General features: G+C 43.3%; 1 protein-coding gene across 2 annotated transcripts in view; it reads right to left on the bottom strand.

Moving 5' to 3' along the window:
- Window positions 1-763: 763 nt before the first annotated feature.
- LOC120395792 (acetylserotonin O-methyltransferase-like) overlaps window positions 764-23,854 on the bottom strand; it is a 32,121-nt gene continuing 9,030 nt past the window's right edge. Inside the window, exons 6-8 of one of the 2 annotated variants that reach the window (XM_039520510.1) lie at window positions 4,109-4,249; window positions 2,017-2,139; window positions 764-1,256 (exon numbers count right to left, since the gene is read on the bottom strand). In XM_039520510.1, coding sequence (XP_039376444.1) covers window positions 1,045-1,256; window positions 2,017-2,139; window positions 4,109-4,249 — 476 coding nt within the window. In that variant the 3' untranslated portion in view covers window positions 764-1,044. Of the gene's footprint in view, window positions 1,257-2,016; window positions 2,140-4,108; window positions 4,250-19,964; window positions 20,493-21,129; window positions 21,253-23,854 lie in introns of those variants that run through there. The other variant, XM_039520509.1, reaches the window with a different exon arrangement.

Genomic DNA, 23,854 nt, shown 5'->3' with positions numbered 1-23,854 from the left:
GGAAGTGTGGACATTCACAGTGCTCTTTCCAAGCATATGGACCGGTCAGGGTGGATGTGGGCTCCCACATACCAAATCCTGCTGGGTCCATGGGGAGGATGAATGTGGGACTGAATACCCCCTTATTAATGACCCCAGCTCCCTGGAGCTTAATTGTTTTTTGTCCTCAAAGTTTGAGAAAACTCAGCTAAAAGTTTGTTGAGTATTCTCAAAAGGGGGAGTTGTTGGTGTCCCTAGGCCTAAGTGAACCAAAGTTGTGTCTCTAGGCCTGGGTGAACCAAAGTTCTTCCATGCTGTGAACTTTAACCAGCCTAAAATGCTAACAAACAGCAAGCAAAAATTTGTAATTGTCAGCTTTCTTAGCTTGCAGCTGCAGTACAGCTCGAAACAGCAAAAAGCGGCAGTAAGACGGGGGAGAAGAGGGAGGGAAGTCTGCATGCGTCTGTGCTGTGAAGGCCATAGATAAACATGCGAATGAGAACAGTTCTAACAAGCTACAATATAGTATTTAGTGTAACTGTTGCAAGGGGGAGGGAAGAAGGGGGAAAAAGAGGGAGAAACAAAGGCTTGTACAGACAGCTTGAAATATAAAAGGGAACTTGCTTGTAATTAGTGTGCTTGATTTGAGACGTGTCTGTCTCCTGGCATCGCTTTGAGATCTCAAATAAACTTGGTTTGCTTCTCCACCCTGGTGTGTTAATTAGTGCGACGCACACCGGGCAACGAACCCCGCTGTTGCCCCCTCGGGCCCTCTGGGCCGGCAACACATAGTTGCTTTCACATGCTATTTCTTGTTAAACCTGTGTTAATTACTTTATTCCCACAGTTAGAGTCCAGAGCCAAACAGGATTCCCATTCAAACTGGCAGACCATCAGTCCTTGTAGGCTCAACATACATAATGAGTGAATGTTCTAGCAGTGTATTGTTGTACAAAGAAAGTGACATGGTTAACTATGAGCTGGGTTCATTGCTGCGGTCTAGTAAAAGCTGGTCACGTCACTGCATTTACACATCTAACAACAGGCAAGAAAGAAGAGACAGAATTATTTTCTTCCTAAAATAGCATCATAGAGCTTTCCTGTTTTCTTGACTTGAATCTCTCTGAAACCAGCTGCAGCGAGGAGCTTGCTGTACTCGGTTGGCGTTTGTTCTTTTCCTTCAGCCTGAACCAACATCATCAGAGAGAAGAGCTGGGCTTCTAAAGGCCCAGTTTTGTCTTCATTCAAAAGTGTTTCAACCAACAGCACTCCGCCCCCTGGTGGGATAAAGAGATTTAAAAACAAACACATTAATATGTCAGAGAAGGACACTAAAGCTTATTTTCCAACTGCATTTTTAGCTATTTCCATAATCTTAGAGATCCCCTTTACATTAAAAGAAAAATCATGTTATGTTGCTACAGTAGTTAATGAAATAGCAAGAGGGATTCTATGCATCAATAAGCTATTATTTCCTGTACGTCGAAGTAGAGAGTGAAGGGGAACCTATCAGCTGTGATTGAAACATTTATTTACTCCAGCAGAAATGAACCAGAGGTGTGGTTGCTCGGCATCTGTGAAAATCAAGCCCCGTGGGCCAGAGTTTTAAAATAATTTAAAATGCACATTGGCAATTTTCAAAATTTGAATGGGTGCCTATCAACATCATTAGGCACCTGAATAACTTTATAAATGTGGCCTTGCATGTCTAAAGTGTATGCCAAACCTAGAGGCCAACTTTGGATGGACGTATTCATGGAGGTTTTGTCAGATGTCATAATCTTTAATTAAAGATTAATCTTTAATTCTTGGAGACTCCAGGACAATTCTGGAAACTCGGCAATATTACTAGAAGCAAATTTTCAAGTTGGCCATTCTTACTCATGGGATCTGGATGCAAATCACTAATGTAAAAGGAGAAAGGTTTGCAGTGTATTTTTCTTTACTTAGTCTTTCATTGAAATGGCCCTTTAAAAAAAAACCTGTCCAAACCAAATGATGCATATATGTCTCTATTTTGCAAAGAGGAAAACATACCAGGCTTGCAAGCCTTGTAGATTTTTGTTAGTAGCTGCATACACTTGTCATCTGCCCAGTCATGCAGGATCCTAGCCAAAATGTACAGGTCAGCTTCTGGAATTGGATCTTTAAAAAAATCTCCTGTAACAAAAAGAAAAACAATACAAAAACCAGGCCTGAATAAGCAAACATTTTAAATCTGGAATTGCGAAAAGTACATGCTAGCTCCAGAACTGTTTGAGAGACTTGCTGGGAAGCTACACTCTTCTGGCTTGTCATGCTGAGTATTCACAGCCCACTTAGGGGGCAAATCTCCCAGTATTGAATAATTGGTGATGTGCTCTTTATCCATCCACTTGTATGCCAATTTCATTTCTCTCTCTCTCTCTTTCTCTCCGTTTCCCGTCTGCTTCATCCATATAAACCGTCTATCACACTTCTCTGCCTTTGCTTTTAGGTCATCCCCCGTCCCTTCCACTTTTTCCCCTTCTTCACTGCTGGGGCCCCTTTCTCTCTCCCCTCTCCTCTCTTGACTCCCACCCTCCAAAATTGACCATTTATTTCTATTTAAATAGTAAAACTAGATACCTAAAACCAACATACCCCTACACTGGTGTGATGGATGATGCTATATGATTGAGGATAACTATATTTATCATAGCTGGTATCACTATTATACAACTGCAACAAACTTTGTACAAAGTATGTCATGTAAGATAACAATGGAAAAGATACATGCTAACAAATCCTGTTTAAATCTTTGTACCATCACTGTATGTGAAGTTATGATATTGGCTATGTATTTGCATCTCAATTGTGTTTGTTCTTGGAGTGACACCCTCTAGGATGTTTACATCCAGTCTCGACAGCCCATTGTGGATGGACTATCCAAGTGTGGAAGGGCTATTAGAAAGAATCAGCTTTCCAGATAGCCTCTTCCTTAGAATGCCTCAGATAGCAAGGAGCTGTGATTCAGCAAAACATGTATGGACATGTGGTGGGGACATGTGACCTAAGAATCCACGTTGGCCAGTAACTCTCCATGTACCTGTTCAGTGGGCTTGGTTTGGGACAGTAAATTTCAAGGCACATGGCAGAGGGTATAAATTACAGCTGAGAAAACTCCATCTTGCCTCATTCCTGCTCCAAACTTCTCTGCACTGTAGATTTATAACAAAAGAAGTATTCTAAGCTAGGGACTGAGGCCCTTCCAAGCTTTTGGAAGTTTGCCAGAGAGACTTCTGCAAATCAGCAGACTACATCAAAGCTGCAAACCTCATCTCAGGACTTAGCAATTTTTTTTGTTATATATATATATATATATATTATACCTATTTTAGAACTCTCTTCTTTATTTTTAATACATTCTTAGTTAGTTTATTAAACATTGAGTGGCAGCTTGATTTTGGTAAAATCTGAAATATTTATTGACCTGGGATCTGTGGCTAATCCTTTGAGATTGAGGAACCTTAATGTACAGGGAATTGGGTCACACTCAGTAACCTCTTACTGTACAAGATCTATTTGTCTGGATTGGGAGCTAGGGGTTGGAATGCCTAAGGGGACTGCATGTTTTGGCTTCTTGTTAAGCAGTGTTGTATGAGAGGAGCTCTTTTGTTATGGATTGGTGACTCTAATTAAAGAGTAAACCACCTGGCAGTGGGTCACATGTATATTGTAACATTACCCAACAGCATTTATCCCTTCAAATGTAACATGGAGGTCTTTATGGACCTTTGTGACCAGTCACATTGCACTAATCTACACAACCTACTGTTTTCAACAATTTAGCCTGCTTTGGACTGCCCACAATTGTACAGTGAAGCCACATCCTACCTCCCCCCAGGGTGACACCTGGAAGGGCTAGGAAGGCCACTTCATGGAGGTGTTTTGTTTGTTTGTTTTGGTTTTTTCATTGCTGTTTAATATGGATAATGTTCAAGGACTTGGAATATATTTGCATCCTTGGCACCTAATATCTCAGCTTTTTCAGGTGAGTAAACAAGTTCAAATGGTGTACATTGCTCATGAGATTCTGTTATCATGAAACATGGTCCTTTCAGCACATTTTTCTTTGCAGATGAGCACACACAAAATGAACCAAGTTTACCTTCATGGAAAGTGATCCGACGTTCTTCTGGGGGTACAAAACGCTCCTTCGCCACTTGCACTACTTTAGGTAGGTCATAAATTGTGACTGTAGACTTTGGGTACAAAGAAATACATTCCTGGGCCAAACCACCTGCACATCCTTATAGTGAAAATGAAATACAGGGTAAATGCTCAAATATAACAACATTGGTCATTTTTATAATATCTTCCATCTAAGAAACTTAGACTGCAATGAACTCAGATTCATGCCGCCTTGTGAGGTAGGTTAATGTTAGTATCCACTTTTACAGAAGGAGACACTGAAATACAAAAAACATAAGTGATTTGGTCATGGTCTCTCAGCCTCTCTCTCCGGAATAAGACCCAATTCTCTGTTTCCCAGTGATCTAATCACTGGAGCATAAAGGGTATTGCTTTAAAACAATGTAGTATGATGCCACTACAGCTGGCTGGAAATTTTCAAAGGAAGAGTGTTTTCTTTCAAAGAAATGGTCATTCTGAATATGGAATTTTTGTGCAATATTGACTTTATCTAAATTTTAGTTTCCATGATATTTTTATGACTATTTTTTAATAAAAAATATAACTAGAAGTATTTTTCACTGAAAGCCTGTATTTTGGTAAAGAGGAAATGGAGATTACCATTTCAATGTTTTCCATCTAATATGAGAATATAAACAAATAAAATAGAATCTCTTTGGAACATTAGAAAACAGAAACCTCAATTTTTTGGTGAATATAGTCTGAATTTTTTTTCCACCAGCATTAGATTAAACTAAAAGCCAAAGTACAAGTGACTTACTACAACAGATAGTCTCCCCTTAGCTACAATTGATGGACCATTCCTCTATTTTAAAGCTCCCATCTTCAGTCATTAGGAAGGCATGTAGCATAATAATAATACTTAGCCTCTTATATAGTGCTATTAAACTAGATGATCAAGATGGTCCCCACTGGCCTTAAAGTCTATGAGTCTATAGTGCTATTAATATCAAAGCACTTTACAAAGGAGGCACATTTTGTTATCTCCATTATACAGATGGGACAACAGAGGCCCACAGAGGGGAAATGACTTGCCTACGGTCATGCAGCAGGCATGGGGCAGAGAGCTGGTATAGAACACAAGTCTCCTGTGTCCCAGCATAGTCACAATCATTACAGTCTCTGCAGCAATGCATTAGAACTCTAGGCAAGCTGGATTTCCAAAGCCCTTGCCTCCTCCCATTAGGTTTACACCAAAGCCAGGTCTTGGTATATAGAAAATGCCACACTGAGCCATGAGCAAAATAACAGAATGGTTAAAAATGTAAAAGATTCACATCCAGTATTCACCATTCAAAACATTACCATACAGTTAATGTTCAGGATGGGGTTTGTTTATATTGTAAAAACAAACCCTAGAGGGGGAAAGAAACTGGTGAGGAGCATGAGTTGAGTTAGTTTACATTAAAAGTGGTGAGGAGCATGAGTTGAGTTAGTTTACATTAAAAGGACAGCATATGCCAAGGTTATTTTTCCCATGATATTTAAATTCATGTTTTTCTCACTGTTTACAACAGTGAACTGAAAAGTGATCTGGTTTCTCTGCTTCAGCTGCTTTTGCTCCATCCCACAAACACACGGGTTTGCTCCTGCAGAGCTAGTCATTTGCATAAGACTGCGGGCAGTGAGCATTCAACAATGGCCTGCTCCAAAAAATCAGTGGAGTCAATGGGACAATTCCCATCAACTATTGTAGGGTTTGGATTCAGACGGAAAAAGGGCACCGAAAGATTTTCTGTATAAGGACTTTGCAAACAGAAAGAAGGATGGGAGGGAAGCAAGTGGTCCAAATTTTGAGCCTACAAAATTCTAGAGTGGCTCTTCAATATCAATTCTATACAAACAGCCACCAAGAACACTTTTAAATCCCTTGTAATAAAAACACTGATTTCAGTCTGAGAAGCACAGAAGAAATCTCAAGACAACCAGTACATTTGTCTTGGAGAGAAGGCAGGAGAGGGGGAAAGGAACTATAAGTTGAGTTCAAGTGACAGGTGGGGTGTGGGACAATCTGGAAAGATTCCATGGCTATAATACATTAAGCTTCAGAATAACTTACTTACTTCCAGCTTGCCTGCCCTACCTTGCCAGTAACCCATATGGCGAACAGTTTTCTGGGATCCCCCAGCTCCCTGGCTCCTCAGCAGCTCCTGTGATGGGGTTGCCACAGAGCAGAGCTCCCTCCAAGAAGCATCTTTCATTTGCGAAACTTTACCCTCACCGGGAACACTTTGGTGTTTCCAAAATGAAATATTGCAGAATTTCTCTTCTGCAAAAATGTTTGAGATTTTGGCTTTTCATCCCAATTTCGGATACAGTTTATTTCTAAAACCTTGAAACTTTTGCACTGTGAGATTCATTTTCCCAGCCAGATCTATTTAAAATGAAATAGTCAGAGGGCAGAACAGAGCATGCTTATGGACACTGGTTCACCCAGGTGCTTAAGCACAGGCCTGTTGGTGTCACTAGGCATAAATCTAGGTAACTTGGGAGGATGGCTCTGGGCCTATGTGAACCAAAGTACCTCTATGTGAAGTGCTTTTGTTAGCGTTACTAAATTTTTGTAACCTCTTGTGTTATGTGCTGACTACTGGCAGCTGCAAGGCCGCTTGGCACTAGATGCAGCCAATACTAGATAAGATAGGCGGAAAGAAGATGCTGTAATTAAAGTTATATGCATGAGAAAGTAGCCCCCACGGTGGGAAAAGTACAGATAAACCCTCACAAGGGGGTATAAATGCCGGGACCCCGCCTGCGTGCGGGTGTGCAGGATTTGAGATTGCTTTTTCTCCCTTGCACCTTATTTGAGCTCAAATAAACTGGTTTGCTTCTCCACCCTGGTGTGTTAATTAGCGCGATGCACACCGGGCAACGAACCCCACTGTTGCACCCCCCTCGGGCCCTTTGGGCCGGCAACAGGCCCATCCTTAAATACACGATAATGCCAATTGAGGCTGAATCAGGGCCATGGGCATGGAAATAACCCAACAAATGTAGTCAAGAAAACCTTGAAATAATAAAACATAACACTGAAAACATCATCATCATCATCATATGTAGCAGATTTTAATACATCACTTGGCTCATGAAAAACACAGAAGTGATTGTGGTGTGTTGTGATTGCAGAATTTTGACATACAAACTGTAGGGCTATATTTGCTGCCATCAAGGAAATACATTGGCAGAGGCTGTTCTACTGCTATGCACAGCTCCAGCGGAAAATTGTCATCAATATTACTCAGAAAATCATAGGCAACGCCATTGCAAAGAAGAATAAGACACAGCTGAGGCACACTGAATGCCTTTAGAGGCTGAGAAGTGAAAGTGATTAGAACAGATTAGCCAGTCTTCATTTCTGCTTTCTGTGTTTTAGAAACATGGAAGAGCAAAACAGCAGGGGAGAAGTACAAATGGAGATTGCCTGGTGCTATAAATCCTGACAGGATTGAAATACAGAGACAATGGTAAAGCTGTTTGGGAGTAAGACGTATGTAGGCAATTCATCAACCTAAAGTTACTGAATGAAGAGAAGAGTAGCCTGGAGGCTGTTCTGGCAGAATTTCTTAAGCGATGGCAGAAGAAAAACCTCCCAAATCAATGAGAAGGAAAATAAGCAGCTATTTAGATCTATGGGGTTCTTTAGACTCAGGAAAACATTCTGCTTTCTAATGCTTTTATCATTTTCAAATGTTTATATAACTTTGCCTCAGAATGTAAAATGCTTCCCTTATGATAGATCCTGGCTATTTAGTCAGTCCTGTTTTTCCATTGCTCACGCAGGTCGTAGAACAAGTGTAGTATTTATCCATAGCTTATCAAAGAAGACAGTTCAAAGTTCTGATGACACTTACCTCCCAGATCATAAATGACAGTGAAAGGTGAAAGGTCAAATGCAGCAATCACATCTCTGCCATCTATACTCCAAAATGCATTTAAAAAATACATGAATTTGATCATCTCTTCTTCTGATCTAGTGATTTGAAAGAACGTTGTTTGTAGTGCAAGTAAATTATGACACATTCATTGATTGCTAGCATCATATAGCTCTTGTTCTTTTAGCTAAAATACTATATTAAACCCTGTTTCTCTGCCAGCATGCACAATCGTCTATTTTGATCACTATCAAAATAAACTTAAATTAGCAGATATGCAAAATATTAAGAATAAATCCACGTTGTTTCACATCCTACATTTTAATGAGACTTACTGTAAATTACACTTATCATCTAGCAGTGATATGATGTTAAGCCTAAGGGTCTCCAGCTGTTTTTCATTTAACAGAATTTTCCATTATACCAAACATTCTACATAGCAAATTGTTCATGATAAGTTGCCAGTAAGAACTTGATGCTTAGATACCAAGGTGACGAGCACCTTACTCTCAACACTGGATGTCATTGAAATGATGGGGTTTTCATGTGAACAGGACTAATCACCATATTTCACAGTCAAAGTGGTAACACAAAATAGAAAAGTCATCCACATAAAAGAAAAGCATAAAATTCCCGACACTAAATTATTACCTGTAGAGAGCCCCAAAGATGTCTTCTGATGACATGCTGAATGCTCGCTCATACTGGTTTTTCCCATCTCTTAAAAAAATATATATATATATGGGGTATTTGTGCTTTGACACCTTTCTGCTTTGGTGACAACTTTGTCTTATTAAGGTACCCATTTTATTCTATTTATTAAGGTATAAGTGTTACCCTTTGTGTTATTGCTTTGGGTTGGATTTTTTAAAGATTTACTAGTTACCGGGCTTGCGTTAGAGTAGTTTTGGTTACGAGCTTTTGCTTTACAGGGTACTTTGGGCGTCTTCCAGTAACAGTTACTTACACTGGTGTACACGCACACACACACACCAAGGTCTTTATTTTTTATTACCACGATGCATTTTTACCTTACGTTTGGACCCAATACCATGAGGCGGTATGACAACCCCTCTTGAGGCGGTAAAAACTCCTTAGCACCGGTGCATACCTAATGCATTTACCTATGCATTACCTAATGCATTTACCTATGCATTAACTTTGTTGGCCAACCCAGCAGTTTTTCAGTACTGCTATAAACTAACCTTTTTGGGGCCTTTTTTTAATACCACTTGCATTTGATTTTGCTGCACAGTTAATAAGTTCAGATGGCGTGAGCCCAACAGAGACAGACGTTTCCACGGACAGTTTTTTTTTGATACCCTAATAGAGATTTTAAAAGGTCTTATACCTTTCATGTGGCGCCATGGGGTTCGAAGGGGAATGATTCGTAGTAGTCTGTGGGTCCGTGGGCGTTGCCATCCGGATGAGCCCCCAAATTGTCGGAGAAAAACTCAGTTCTCACTTTTTCTTTGGGTGCAGCAAAATTAAATACTTTAGTATTTTTTCAGTAATTACAATAGAGGGAGGGAGTGCCCTAGGACACAGGGTCGCCCCAGTCCCAGACAGGTCTCTCAACAGGTAAACAATTACAGCAAGCATTTATACCTTTGTTACAGACAATAACAAGCAATAATACAGACAATAATGAGCAACAACTGCATTTTGTTTAAACATAAGCCATTCTGCCATCTTATTTTTCTCACTTCTAGGAGACACCAGTCTACATATTTGGTTATCAGTTGCAAGGTCGTAATAACTTCTTACACAGTTCTTTTCCTCTTGCCTTACACCATCCTCGCTTCTACAAGTTTTACGTTATTAGGGTTACAGTGTGGCCTAATTCTTGCTAACTACTAGCCTGACTCTTGCTACTGACTGACATGCATTAAGATCCCCTTCAAATCCTTGTTAATTTTTTTCCTACTTCCACATGTCCCATCTAGTGGCACAGAGACCACTAATTGGGAGAGAGAAAATTAGTCTGCTCTACAGCTTTAGCTAACAGGCAGTTGGCTTTTGGCTCATGCAGTAGAGGTTCATACACTAAACTCTAGAGGCCCCAGGTTCGATCCCATCTGCCAAAGACCAGGCTCTGTCAGCATTACATTGGGACAGTGCCAAATTATTATTATGAATTACTGTGATTGATATGAATGTGGTGAGCATGAGTTTGGCATGGCTCGGTATGTCTGAATTTGCTAGAGGATTCTGGGAGCAGGGTTTTCTTGGCATCAGACAGTTGGTACTGAAATTTACTGAGAGTTCTGAAATTGGTTAATCAGAGGCTCTATCTGTGTGTGTGTTTCAACTTGAAACTTTGGTCACATCAGCTGTTGGGCAGGTCGCAAACCTAAAGAAAACACAAAAGACACGCAATCAGTGAGCTTGGTTCATAATGAGCTGGATCACAATGACCCTTTTGGATGGCACAACACTAATAGCTCAAATGAGTGATTGATGAGACAGTAACCATTAACTGATCTTTGATCTCTGTCTGGTTTGCAGTCCCTTCTAAAATATAATTAGAAATACCAGTAATAAAACATATTTTGCAGTCCCTTCTAAAATATAATTAGAAATACCAGTAATAAAACACCCACCGTGCATATTTCTGGGACATGACTCCTTTGAGAGCAAGAGGTATAAGTACTAAAAATATCATATGTACAGTGTTTGTTAATTAGTTCCCTAATTAACATCTGAAGAGGTCAGTGATGCTGTAAGACAGAGAGCCTTGAGGTAGCCAAAACCCTGCTTCAGGGGACATTTGACAAGACCATGTACTTGAGAAGGAAAGAGAAGGGAAGAAAAAAGCCTCCATCTGGGTTGTAGCTATACCTGCTTTTTTTGCCAATCAGGATACTGTATAAGGCCAACATAGTTACTGAGGGTTTATGCTTGGGGAATTGATGCTTATTAGGAAGAGGTATTGTTAGGGTCTTATCAAATTCACGGCCATGAAAAATGTGTCACGGACAATGAAATCTGGTCTCCCAACATTAAATCTGATATTTTGTGTGCTTTTACCCTATACTGTACAGATTTAATGGAATAGACCAGCGTTTCTCAAATTGGGAGTCCTGACCCAAAAGGGAGTTGCAGGAGGGTTGCAGGATTATCGTAGGGGTGGGTCATGGTAGTGCCACCCTTACTTCTGCACTGCCTTCAGAGCTGGGTGGCCAGAGAGTGGCAGATGTTGGCTGGGTACCCAGCTCTGAAGGTGGCGCCTAGCAGCAGCGCAGAAGTAAAAGTGGCAATACCGTAATATGCCATTCTTACTACTGCACTGTTGACTTCAGAGCTGGGTGGCTGGAGAGTGACAGCTGCTGACTGAGGGTCCAGCTCTGCAGGCAGCAGTGAAGAAGTAAGGGTGGCAATGCCATGTCATGCTGCAACACACACACACACACACCCTCAAATAACGTTGCAACCCTCCCCCACACAAGCAGTGTTCCCTCCAATTTTTGACGTCCATTGCAGAATGAATTTTGTCATGTGCACCAATATGGAGGCTACGGGTGACACAAAATCATAGAATCATAGAATCATAGAATCTCAGGGTTGGAAGGGACCTCAGGAGGTCATCTAGTCCAACCCCCTGCTCAAAGCAGGACCAAACCCAACTAAATCATCCCAGCCAGGGCTTTGTCAAGCCTGACCTTAAAAACCTCTAAGGAAGGAGATTCCACTACCTCCCTAGGTAACCCATTCCAGTGCTTCACCCCCCTACTAGTGAAAACGTTTTTCCTAATATCCAACCTAAACCTTCCACTCTGCAACTTGAGACCATTACTCCTTGTTCTGTCGTCTTCTACCACTGAGAACAGTCTAGATCCATCCTCTTTGGAACCCCCTTTCAGGTAGTTGAAAGCAGCTATCAAATCCCCCCTCATTCTTCTCTTCTGCAGACTAAACAATCCCAGTTCCCTAAGCCTCTCCTCATAAGTCATGTGCTCCAGCCCCCTAATCATTTTTGTTGCCCTCCGCTGGACTCTCTCCAATTTATCCACATCCTTCTTGTAGTGTGGGGCCCAAAACTAGACACAGTACTCCAAATGAGGCCTCACCAGTGCTGAGTAGAGGGGAATGATCACATCCCTTGATCTGCTGGAAATGCCCCTACTTATACAACCCAAAATGCCATTAGCCTTCTTGGCAACAAGGGCACACTGTTGACTCATATTCAGCTTTTCGTCCACCTTAACCCCTAGGTCCTATTCTGCAGAACTGCTACCCAGCCATTCGGTCCCTAGTCTGTAGCAGTGCATGGGATTCATGCAATGGAGGTAAGGACTCTGGCTGGGGGGTGCGATCTCTGGGGTGGGGCTGGAGATGAGGAGTTTGGGGTGCGGGAGGGGGCTCAGGGCTGGGGCAGAGGGTTGGGGTGCAAGGCAGGTGCAGTTGGACCCACATCTGCTTTCCCTGAAGTCTCTCTCTTGACTAAACCCAGGCTGCCCTTATATCTCCCAGTAGGCCTGGTTCTTAGTGTGGGTGTCACTAGGCATAAATCTAGGTAACTTGGGAGACTGGCTCTGGGCCTATGTGAACCAAAGTACCTCTATGTGAAGTGCTTCTTTTAGCCTTACTAAACTTTTGTAACCTCCCGTGATATGTGCTGACTACTAGCAGCTGCAAGGCTGGTTGGCACTAGATGCAGCCAATACTAGATAAGATAGGCGGAAAGCAGATGCTGTAATCAAAGTTATATGCATGAGAAAGTAGCCCCTACACAGTGGAAAAGTACAGATAAAAAAGAAACAAAAGGGATATAAATACTGGGACCCCGCCTGCGTGCGGGGGTGCAGGATTTGAGATTGCTATTTCTCCCTTGCACCTTTTTTTGAGCTCAAATAAACTTGGTTTTCTTCTCCACCCTGGTGTGTTAATTAGTGAGACGCACACCGGGCAACGAACCCCACTGTTGCCCCCTCGGGCCCTCTGGGCCAGCAACAGTTTTGGCGTCCCTGGGTGAGCTCGAGGTTGAAATTTAGCCTTGCCCGGACTCCTCCGATGTCCAGCGGACTACGGTCACAGCCGACACCCAGCGCACACCGGTGCCTTTACCGGGGGCCTCGGCAGAGACACGTCAGGCCGACCTTGGAGGACACAACGGTGCAACGCACTCAGATAGCGGAGAAGCAGTTGCGGGCAACGGTGAGGAACCGGTCCTGTGGATAAGGTAGGAACAGTCCAGTGGTGTGGACTTTTGCCTGTTAGGACCTGGGGACGCCCAGTGTCTCCGTATCCCTAGAGTACGGGGCAGGGTGTATGCCCTTAGAATGCATTCTAGTTTGTATGGAGAGCTCTTGTAAAAATCCCCCATCATATGCCCCAGAGCTGCACTGGGAAGAGGACTGTCCACGGGGATGTCTGTTTCTGTTGGGCTCATGCCATCTGAACTTATTGACTGTGCAGCAAGATAAAATGCATCATGATAATAGGAAATAATGGCCTTGGTGTGTGTGTGTGTGTGTGTGTGTGTGTGTGTGTGTGTGTGTGTGTGTGTATACCAGCGTGAGTGACTGTTACCGGAAGACGCCCAGAGTACCCTGTGAAGCGAAAGCTCGTGACCAGGACTACTCTAATGCAAGCCCGGTAACTAGTGGATATTTTAGGAGATCCGACCCACGGTGGGCTGACTCAGCATGGCATCATCCGACGAGGAAGCTACCTGGGTCTAGGAGTGTGTGAACCCATCTTCCCTCCCCCCCCTTCCTTTCTGTGTGGGCTACTGACAGTCTGATCATCTCACTGGACGCAGAGTAAGTGGTGCCATCTCCCAGAGACTAGCCGACGCTCTTTGCTGAAGGGAGGTGTAGGAGAGTCGTGGTCATCCTCGTTAGTCTCTCCTGTGTGAGTACCCTGGAGGGAGAGATCCTTAGTTTATGAGCCGCTAGCACGGACAGGGCACCCTCCCTGTGTGTGTGAGTGGAAAATGGGTAAGGGACAGTCTAAACATTCCACCTCACCCCCTAAGAGTACCCCAGCATTTTACATGTACGTACATTATGGTCCTAAAACCTGCAGGTATTTAGAGAATTGGAATCTTCACATGCGTGAAAATCCATCTAAACAATGCCCATTAGAAGGTACCTTTAATCTAGATAAGATCATACATCGCAGAGGAGCTTTTAATCACCAAAGAAGAGCCTCTGACACAGTATGAGCAATTTGTCTAGGAACGGGTTAATTTGAAATTCAGCTTGGCCCAGAGATAAAGAGAAAGTTGCTCTGCGTTCAAGGTCAAGAATCAACGCAGACTATGTTAAGTACAAAGAAAAACTGCTTTCAGCCCCAGCTGACTGTGGAGAAAAAAATATATAGACAGAGGCAAACCAAAGGCAATACAAGTTACAGAACTGAGATTACATTTGCAAAGTTTAACTGTCCAGTGAGATCCAACAGTGTGCCTTTGCAACCCCGGAGCCGGTGTGGCTTGGTGACACTGGAGAAGCCACAGGCAGCTGACCTGGACTGGAATCTCTGAAAGAGACACCGCAGGAGATTCCAGGGTGTAAAAGAACAGCCCTCCCAAGAGCGGAAGCATGTTGGAAATTCTAAACAAGCTGTATACAGGATAATCTCCCGTCCACCTATTCCCCTTCTCTGAACGTTATACACAGATGTGGCCAGTCTGGACATATGTGAGTATTAAAGTGGCTTAAGGCTTGGGGCATTCATATTTTTCCTGAGTGATGTGGGAGCGTTCCCAACACTCTCCATTGTTGTTTTATTATTTTTAATGAAGCTTTAAAATTTGGTTATATGTTGTGTTTTCTTTATCCTCCCCCAACCTGACATGAGGGATAGATTGGTAACAGAAATTTGTCACAGTTTGGTGAGCAATCGAGAATGGGGGAGCCCTGAAGAATTTACACCATCTATCTGTTTTACCCTTGTTATTTTATGTTTGCTCTATGTTGTTGGAGTTATATGTTGAGGATTGCATGATTAAAGGTGAGCCATAATAGAATAAGGAAACACTATCTGGTTCTGGTTTGCTATCTGGGTTCTGGTTCTGTTCTGTTTAACTGGTTGCTGTTGTTTTTTCTGCTCTGTTCATTTGGGCGTTAGGTGTGTGGGCGGAACTGAACTTCTCGTTCATAATTCCTCAGGGTGGAAGCCATTGTGTGTGATGAAGCTCTGAGGTTGTATTGAGATTCTTCTGTCCCGTCCCCTGTAATGGACAGTGTAATAGAAGTAGGAAAATCTGGATTAGACCGTAATTCCCTCTGTTCTCTGTGTAATTCTCTTTTCTGTTTAAGTGTCAGCAGATAGATGGCCTTTACCCAATGGGCCATGTATTTTTGCCCAGGTGGCAAGCCTCACAAGGGAGGACTCGGGTAGTCTTGTAAGTAAAAATGTTTAAGGGAAAAGACCAGAAGGGGTGGGAGCTAGTTAAGAAGCCCACCCTCCTAGCTAAACTGGTAGTGGAACAAGTTAGTGCCCAAGGAAGGGACAGTTCAGCGAGAAAAGCAGGATCGGGCCCAGGTGGGCAGGCAACAGACAGAGAGATTGGAAAACAGGTTGGAAACTTTTGAGGGTGTAGTGGAAGGAAGGAGTAAGTAAGTATAAGCATGGGGATTCCAAATACCCAGGAGGATATTTGGAATGGTGATTTGAATTGATAAGTGATTTAAGAAAGTGATTTAAGGGAGAGTGAAGAGTTAACTCTGTAGTTGCTGGAGGGAACAGCAGTTGAACTTTGTAAAAATGCTAAAGAAGAAAGTTCTTGGTGTCTTTAAAATGTTTGTAAATAAATTCAGGCAAAGAAATTATTAGATTGCAATTATTTGGCTGTGAACAATTTTGTTGAATTAGCTGAAAAATGTATACAGTGCTATGTAATTAAAATTGTATTAGGCTCTAAGGGCACTAGAAGTGGTGATGTTTTCTCTCAGTGTTTAAAAGCAGGAGTTAAAAGTAAAAAGCAAGCCAAAAAGCATCTGTATTAATGCAAATTATCTAACTGATAAGGGAGAAGCCACTGAAACCTGGGCTGCCTATGAAACACATACAAGAAAATATGGGGTAATTCCCCTGTTTTGCCTAAAATCAACAAGGGTATTTGTATATTTTAAGCGATGATTGACTGCCCAGAAGGGGTAGACCTCTGTTTTTGTCTTTCAGATAATCAAAGAAAACTGATGCCAGATGAACAGCATTCAACGCAGGGCCGCCCAGAGGATTCCGGGGGCCCGGGGTCTTCGGCGGCGCGGGGCCCTTCCGTTCTGGGACCCGCCGCCAAAGTGCCCCTAAGACCCGCGGCGGGAGCCCCCCGCCACCGAATTACCGCCGAAGACCGGGCTGCGCTTTGGCGGCGGGTCCCGCTTCGGCGGTACTTCGGTGGCGGGGGGCTCCCGCTGGCCTTGCCACGCCACGTCGGGTCCAGGAACAGAAGGGGCCCCCCGCTGCCGAAGACCGGGCTCTGCTTCAATGGCAGCGGGTCCCGCTTCTCCCCCCCCGCCCTTCCCGGGTCCCTTCTCCCCGCCCGTCCCGTCCCGTCCGCGCTTCTCCCCCGCCCGGCCCGGCGCCGCTTCTCCATCCCCTTCCTGGCCCGTCCCGTCCCCCTTCTCCATCCCCGCCTGGCCCGGCCCGTCCCCGCTTCTCCATCCCCCGCCTGGCCCGTCCCGTCCCCGCTTCTCCCCCGCCCGTCCCGTCCCCGCTTCTCCGCCCCCGCCCCGACCGCCGCTTCTCCACCCCCCCCCCCGCCTGGCCCCGGCCCGGACCGCCGCTTCTCCTCCCGGCCCGGCCCGGCCCGGCCGCCGCTTCTCCTCCCGCCCCTGGCCCCGGCTTCAGCCGGCTTTCCCCCTCGGCCCCGGCCCGGCCCGGCCCGGCTTCTCCCGGCCCGGCCTCGGCCTCAGCCTCGGCCTCTTACCGGCGCGTCGCCGGCAGGGCCTGAGCTCCGTCCCGCTCAGAGCCGCGTGGTGAGGGGCGGGGCTGGGAGCTCCACGCCGGCGGAGGCAGCTGCCCGCCCCTCCCACGGCGCTCGGGCGGGCTCAGGGGCTCGGCCGAGTCTCGGCTTGATGCGCCGAGGCTCCCGAGAGGCGGGCGGGAGCCTCCGCTCTTCTCTTGGGGGCCCCTGCAGAGCCCGGGGCCCGGGGCAAATTGCCCCCTTTGCCCCCCCCCTCTGGGCGGCCCTGATTCAACGTACCATGCATTTACTGGCACAATAAAAATTATGTTTTGTGTTCTATGTTCTGTCTTGTGGTGTTTGTCTCGTGGCCAGAATTGTTGTGTTTAATATTTTCATGGGATGGTCTGGTTTGGAATCAAGCGGAAGTGTTGGATTGAAATGCAGATACTTGTTTTGTTCAATTTAGAATATAAAGTGTTTGGATAAATCAGAAAAATGTAATATACTAAAGTCTAATACATTTGCTTAAGTAACAAAAGGAAACTTTATTGGCCAAATGTTTTAACTAAAAATTATTATTAAAATTTGCATACCAACAGTCTTTGGAAACAAGGACATGAAAAGTTAACCCACTCCCCATATTGTACATGGAATCCTTCTGGCTATCTCAGACTTCTAACCAGAGGGCTGGGGATGGTGGAAAGCTATTGGACTAGAGGTTGTATTGAATGAACTCATCAAAATGGGTGTGCTTGTCCTGGCTTGTTGTTCCAAAGCTCTGTAATAAGGTTATTTTAGTGGAAGGGTATATGTGGCATACATTAAATAATAAGACTAATGTACTGTATAATGGCAATGTCTATGTGTTCATGGTTGGGAAAAGGTGTATGAGTAAAGAGTGGAAGTTTCCTTTGTAGGTTAAAAAAAGCCAAGAAGGGAAGAAGAAAAAAAGAACAGAATGAATTAACTAGAAAAAAAATAGCTAACATGCTCAGTCTAAGGATAAGGCGCTGGCCCCATTCAGGGACACTGCTCACAGTTAAGACTTGGCTGATAACCAGAAAAAGGGGGGGACTTAAATTTGCCCATGCAGCTATGAAATCTGTAAAACACTGCCAGGCACTAATGAAATGTGTTAGGTTTCTTTTCTCACAGGTAAAGAAGCGCTACCCAAAGACCCTAGAAGCCCTGCCAATCCTTGGAACCAGAAGACTGGATCAATGTAAAGGTCTACCAACGAAAGACTGCTTTGGCTCCATGCTGGAAAGGCCCTTATTAAGTCCTGCTAACTACCGACACCGCTGTGAAGTGCCAAAGACTGATTGCCTGGACCCATGATTCTCACTGCAAAAAGATCACTCCACATCAGGAGAATTCTCCTACTGATGATTAGCCTATTTCTCCTTCTAGCTCCACTGTGCTTTCTGGACAGCAGGGAAAAAGTACAAGGTGAAGTCTAGTAACCTCTCCCTTGTCCACTGACAGATTTACTGTGCCTTTGAACTTTTCTAGAAGAATCAAAACCATTACAGGGTGATGTGCTGGTAACCTCTCCCCTGTAGGATGTTGAACCACGACTGTTTCGGGAAAGAAGATGGAACACTCACTCTACTGAAATTGCCAAAGTCCAGGAATTCCTGACTACAAAAAAACATTAAAAACTGACCCTGGTGAAGAAACAAAGAATTATATATGGGCAGGAAGAAATTTGTGGGACCCATGCTTGGGAATGTGGTATTGATTGGATTTGGGGGTTTATTCTACAGGCTGCGCCCTGTGTTTTGGATAAATCCTTCAGCATGTAATGCCCTCCCTAATTGGATTTTAAATGACATTGCCCTTATCCAGTTTCCAGATCACTTCTACATACCCAGATTGCTCACAAGGGGCTGCCATTGGATTAGCACAACAGAGAGCCTGGGTTATTTCCTCTGGAAAAATGGGGAATTAACCAGATCCCTGCGGGCTAGGGCCAATAGTGCAACAGCCATTTAAAATATTCTTAAAAGCCAAGAACATGATAAGAAATTGGGCCAACTAGAAAAGGCCACTAGCCTTATTTCTGGAGCTCAGCTAACCCAAGTATAGGCTGGAGTTGGTGAGTTACATGTCATTTCCACCCTTAGTTCTATGACCCAGAAGTTACTGACAGAGATGGTATTGAATATCACTGAGGCTGGGAAGGCATTGCAGTGAGATCTAGCATGTTCAGAAATTCAGGATTTCCTGAATGACCAGCTGATGGCCATTCGGCGTGATCTTGAGCACCAGACTTGGCCCACTGCCCTTACAGACACATCAGGAACCATCTGACCTGTGGTCATGGAGACATACTTGGACACTTTCTGGATGGAAGTGTGGACATTCACAGTGCTCCTTCCAAGCATATGGACCGGTTAGTGTGGATGTGGGCTCCCACATACCAAATTCTGCCGGGTCCATGGGAAGGATGAATGTGGGACTGAATACCCCCTCATTAATGACCCCAGCTCCCTAGAGCTTAATTGTTTTTTGTCCTCAAAGTTTGAGAAAACTCAGCTAAAAGTTTGTTGAGTATTCTCAAAGGGGGGAGTTGTTGGTGTCCCTAGGCCTAAGTGAACCAAAGTTGTGTCTCTAGGCCTGGGTGAACCAAAGTTCTTCCATGCTGTGAACTTTAACCAGCCTAAAATGCTAACAAACAGCAAGCAAAAATTTGTAATTGTCAGCTTTCTTAGCTTGCAGCTGCAGTACAGCTCGAAATAGCAAAAAGCGGCAGTAAGACGGGGGAGAAGGGGGAGGGAAGTCTGCATGCGTCTGTGCTGTGAAGGCCATAGATAAACATGCGAATGAGAACAGTTCTAACAAGCTACAATATAGTGTTTAGTGTAAGTGTTGCAAGAGAGAGGGAGGAAGGGGGAAAAAGAGGGAGAAACAAAGGCTTGTACAGACAGCTTGAAATATAAAAGGGGAACTTGCTTGTAATTAGAGTGCTTGATTTGAGACATGTCTGTCTCCTGGCATCGCTTTCAGATCTCAAATAAACTTGGTTTGCTTCTCCACCCTGGTGTGTTAATTAGTGCGACGCACAACGGGCAACGAACCCCGCTGTTGCCCCCTCAGGCCCTCTGGGCCAGCAACAGATAGTTGCTTTCACATGCTATTTCTTGTTAAACCTGTGTTAATTACTTTATTCCCACAGTTAGAGTCCAGAGCCAAACAGGATTCGCATTCAAACTGGCAGACCATCAGTCCTTGTAGGCTCAGCATACATAATGAGTGAATGTTCTAGCAGTGTATTGTTGTACAAAGAAAGTGACATGGTTAACTATGAGCTGGGTTCATTGCTGCGGTCTAGTAAAAGCTGGTCACGTCACTGCATTTACACATCTAACAACAGGCAAGAAAGAAGAGACAGAATTATTTTCTTCCTAAAATAGCATCATAGAGCTTTCCTGTTTTCTTGACTTGAATCTCTCTGAAACCAGCTGCAGCGACGAGCTTGCTGTACTCGGTTGGCATTCGTTCTTTTCCTTCAGCCTGAACCAACATGTTCATAGAGTAAAGCTGGGCTTCTAAAGGCCCAGTTTTATCTTCATTCAAAAGTGTTTCAACCAGCAGCACTCCGCCCCCTGGTGGGATAAAGAGATTTAAAAACAAACACGTTAATTTGTCAGAGGAGGACACGAAAGCTTATTTTTCAACTGCATTTTTAGGTATTTCCAAAACCTTAGTGATCTCCCTTAAATGAGAAGAAAAATCACGTTATATCTATTTAATGAAATAGCAAGGGGGATTCTGTGCATCAATTAACTTATTTCCTGTACTTCAAAGTAGAGAGTGAAGGGGAACCTATTAGCTGTGACTGAAACATTTATTTATGCCAGCAGAAATGAACCCCGGAGGTGTGGTTGCTCAGCCCCTCTGAAAATCAAACCCCATGGCACCTAGAAACACAGATTAGCAATTTTCAAAAATTGAAGAGGTGCCTGTCAACATCATTAGACACCTAAATAACTTTAAATATCTGGCCTTCCATGTCTAAAGTGAAGTGCCCAAACCTAGAAACCAATTGTGAAAATTTTCACAATGGCCATTATTACTAGCATGGCTTGGATACAAATCACTGACTTAAAAGGAGAAAGGCTTTCAGTGTATGTTTCTTTACTTAGTCGTTCATTCAAATGGAGCTTTTAAAAAACAACACAAAAACCCTGTCCAAACCAAATGATGCATATATGTCTCTATTTTGCAAAGAGGAAAACATACCAGGCTTGCAAGCCTTGTGGATTTTTGCTAGTAGCTGCATACACTTGTCATCTGCCCAGTCATGCAGGATCCTAGCCAAAATGTACAGGTCAGCTTCTGGAATTGGATCTTTAAAAAAATCTCCTGTAACAAAAAAGAAAAACAATGCAAAGAACAGGCCTGAATAAGCAACCATTTTAAATTTGGTGTAGCAAAAAGTACAAGCTAGCTCCAAAGCTATTCAAAAGACTTGCTGGGAAACTACACTCCTCTGGCTTGTCATGCTCACGGCCAATGCTAAGCAGTAACTAAGAATGTATGGCAAAAATTCTTAATGCCGTGTGGCAGTGTGAAGGGGGTTTGTTCGTGTTAAGTGTGGAAGAAGCCTGAAAAATGTAAGCAGCCAAACATTTAATAGACATATCTGATTCTTTGGAAACATTTTAGTGCTTCACAATTTCTCCGAAGAGACAGCTGAAGCAGAGAAACCAGATCAGTTTTCAGTTCACTGTTGTAAACAGTGAGAAAAACATGAATTTAAATATCATGGGAAAAATAACCTTGGCATATGCTGTCCTTTTAATGTAAACTAACTCAACTCATGCTCCTCACCACTTTTAATGTAAACTAACTCAACTCATGCTCCTCACCAGTTTCTTTCCCCCTCTAGGGTTTGTTTTTACAATACAAACATACCCCATCCTGAACATTAACTGTATGGTAATGTTTTGAATGGTGAATACTGGATGTGAATCTTTCACATTTTTAACAATTCGGTTATTTTGCTCATGGCTCAGTGTGGCATTTTCTATATACCAAGACCTGGCTTTGGTGTAAACCTAATGGGAGGAGGCAAGGGCTTTGGAAATCCAGCTTGTAGGGAAGGGTGCCTAGAGTTCTGATGCATTGCTGCAGCGACTGTGCTGATTGTGACTATGCTGGAACTCAGGAGACTTGTGTTCTATACCAGCTCTCTGCCCCATGCCTGCTGCATGACCGTAGGCAAGTCATTTCCCCTCTGTGGGCTTCTGTTGTCCCATATGTACAATGGAGATAACAAAATGTGCCTCCTTTGTAAAGTGCTTTGATATTTATAGATTAATAGCACTATAGACTCATAGACTTTAAGGCCAGTGGGGACCATCTTGATCATCTAGTTTAATAGCACTATATAAGAGGCTAAGTATTATTATTATGCTACATGCCTTCCTAATGACTGAAGATGGGAGCTTTAAAATAGAGGAATGGTCCGTCAATTGTAGCTAAGGGGAGACTATCTGTTGTAGTAAGTCACTTGTACTTTGGCTTTTAGTTTAATCTAATGCTGGTGGAAAGAAAATTCAGAATATATTCACCAAAAAATTGAGGTTTCTGTTTTCTAATGTTCAAAACAAACTCTATTTTATTTGATTAAATTCTCATATTTGATGGAAAACATTGAAATGGTGATCTCCATTTCCTCTTTACCAAAATACAGGCTTTCAGTGAAAAATACTTCTAGTTATATTTTTTATTAAAAAATAGTCATAAAAATATCACGAAAACTAAAATTTAGATAAAGTCAATATTGCACAAAAATTCCATATTCAGAATGACCATTTCTTTGAAAGAAAACACTCTTCCTTTGAAAATTTCCAGCCAGCTGTAGTGGCATCATACTATGTTGTTTAAAAGCAATACCCTTTATGGTCCAGTGATTAGATCACTGGGTAACAGAGAATTGGGTCTTATTCCGGAGAGAGGCTGAGAGACCATGAATAAATCACTTATGTTTTTTTCTATTTCAGTGTCTCCTTCTGTAAAAGTGGATACTAACATTAACCTACCTCACAAGGTGGCATGAATCTGAGTTCATTGCAGTCTAAGTTTCTTAGATGGAAAATATTATAAAAATGACCAATGTTGTTATATTTGAGCATTTACCCTGTATTTCACTTTCACTATAAGGATGTGCAGGTGGTTTGGCCCAGGAATGTATTTCTTTGTACCCAAAGTCTACAGTCACAATTTATGACCTACCTAAAGTAGTGCAAGTGGCGAAGGAGCGTTTTGTACCCCCAGAAGAACGTCGGATCACTTTCCATGAAGGTAAACTTGGTTCATTTTGTGTGTGCTCATATGCAAAGAAAAATGTGCTGAAGGGACCATGTTTCATGATAACAGAGTGTAATGAGCAATGTACACCCTCTGAGCTTGGTTTCTCACCTGGGAGAAGTTGAGCTATTAGGTGCCAAGGATGCAAGTATATACCAAGGCCTTCAACATCATCCCAATTAAACAGCAACGTAAAAATTAAAACCCAAGCTCCATGCTGTGTGCCTCCTAGCCCGTCAGTGTCATGTGGTGGGGATGCGGCTTTACTGAACAATTGTGGGCAGGTCCAAAGTGTGCAAAATTGTTGAAAACAGTAGGTTGGGTAGATTAGTGCAATGTGACTGGCCACAAAGGCCCATGTTACATTTGAAGGGATAAATGCTGTTGGGGCCTTGTTACGATATAAACTGAGTATATAAAGCATCTTGCTTTTAGATGTCTATTTTTACTATTTAAATCAAAATAAATGGTCGGTTTTGAGGGAGTGGGGGTCGGAGGAGGAGAGGAGAGACAGAGAAATGGGACCCAGCAGTGAAGAAGAGAATAAAGTACAGGGAGGTGATGACCTAAAAGCAAAGACAGAGAAGTGTGCCAGATGGTTTATAGGGGTGTAGCAGACAGGAAAGCGAAATGAAATTGGCATTCAAGTGGA

Source organism: Mauremys reevesii, linkage group 1, assembly GCF_016161935.1.
Source record: "Mauremys reevesii isolate NIE-2019 linkage group 1, ASM1616193v1, whole genome shotgun sequence".
NCBI classification, from domain to species: Eukaryota; Metazoa; Chordata; order Testudines; family Geoemydidae; genus Mauremys; species Mauremys reevesii.
Note: the sequence above shows the minus strand (reverse complement) of the source record. Positions and strands in the feature narration are given on the sequence as shown.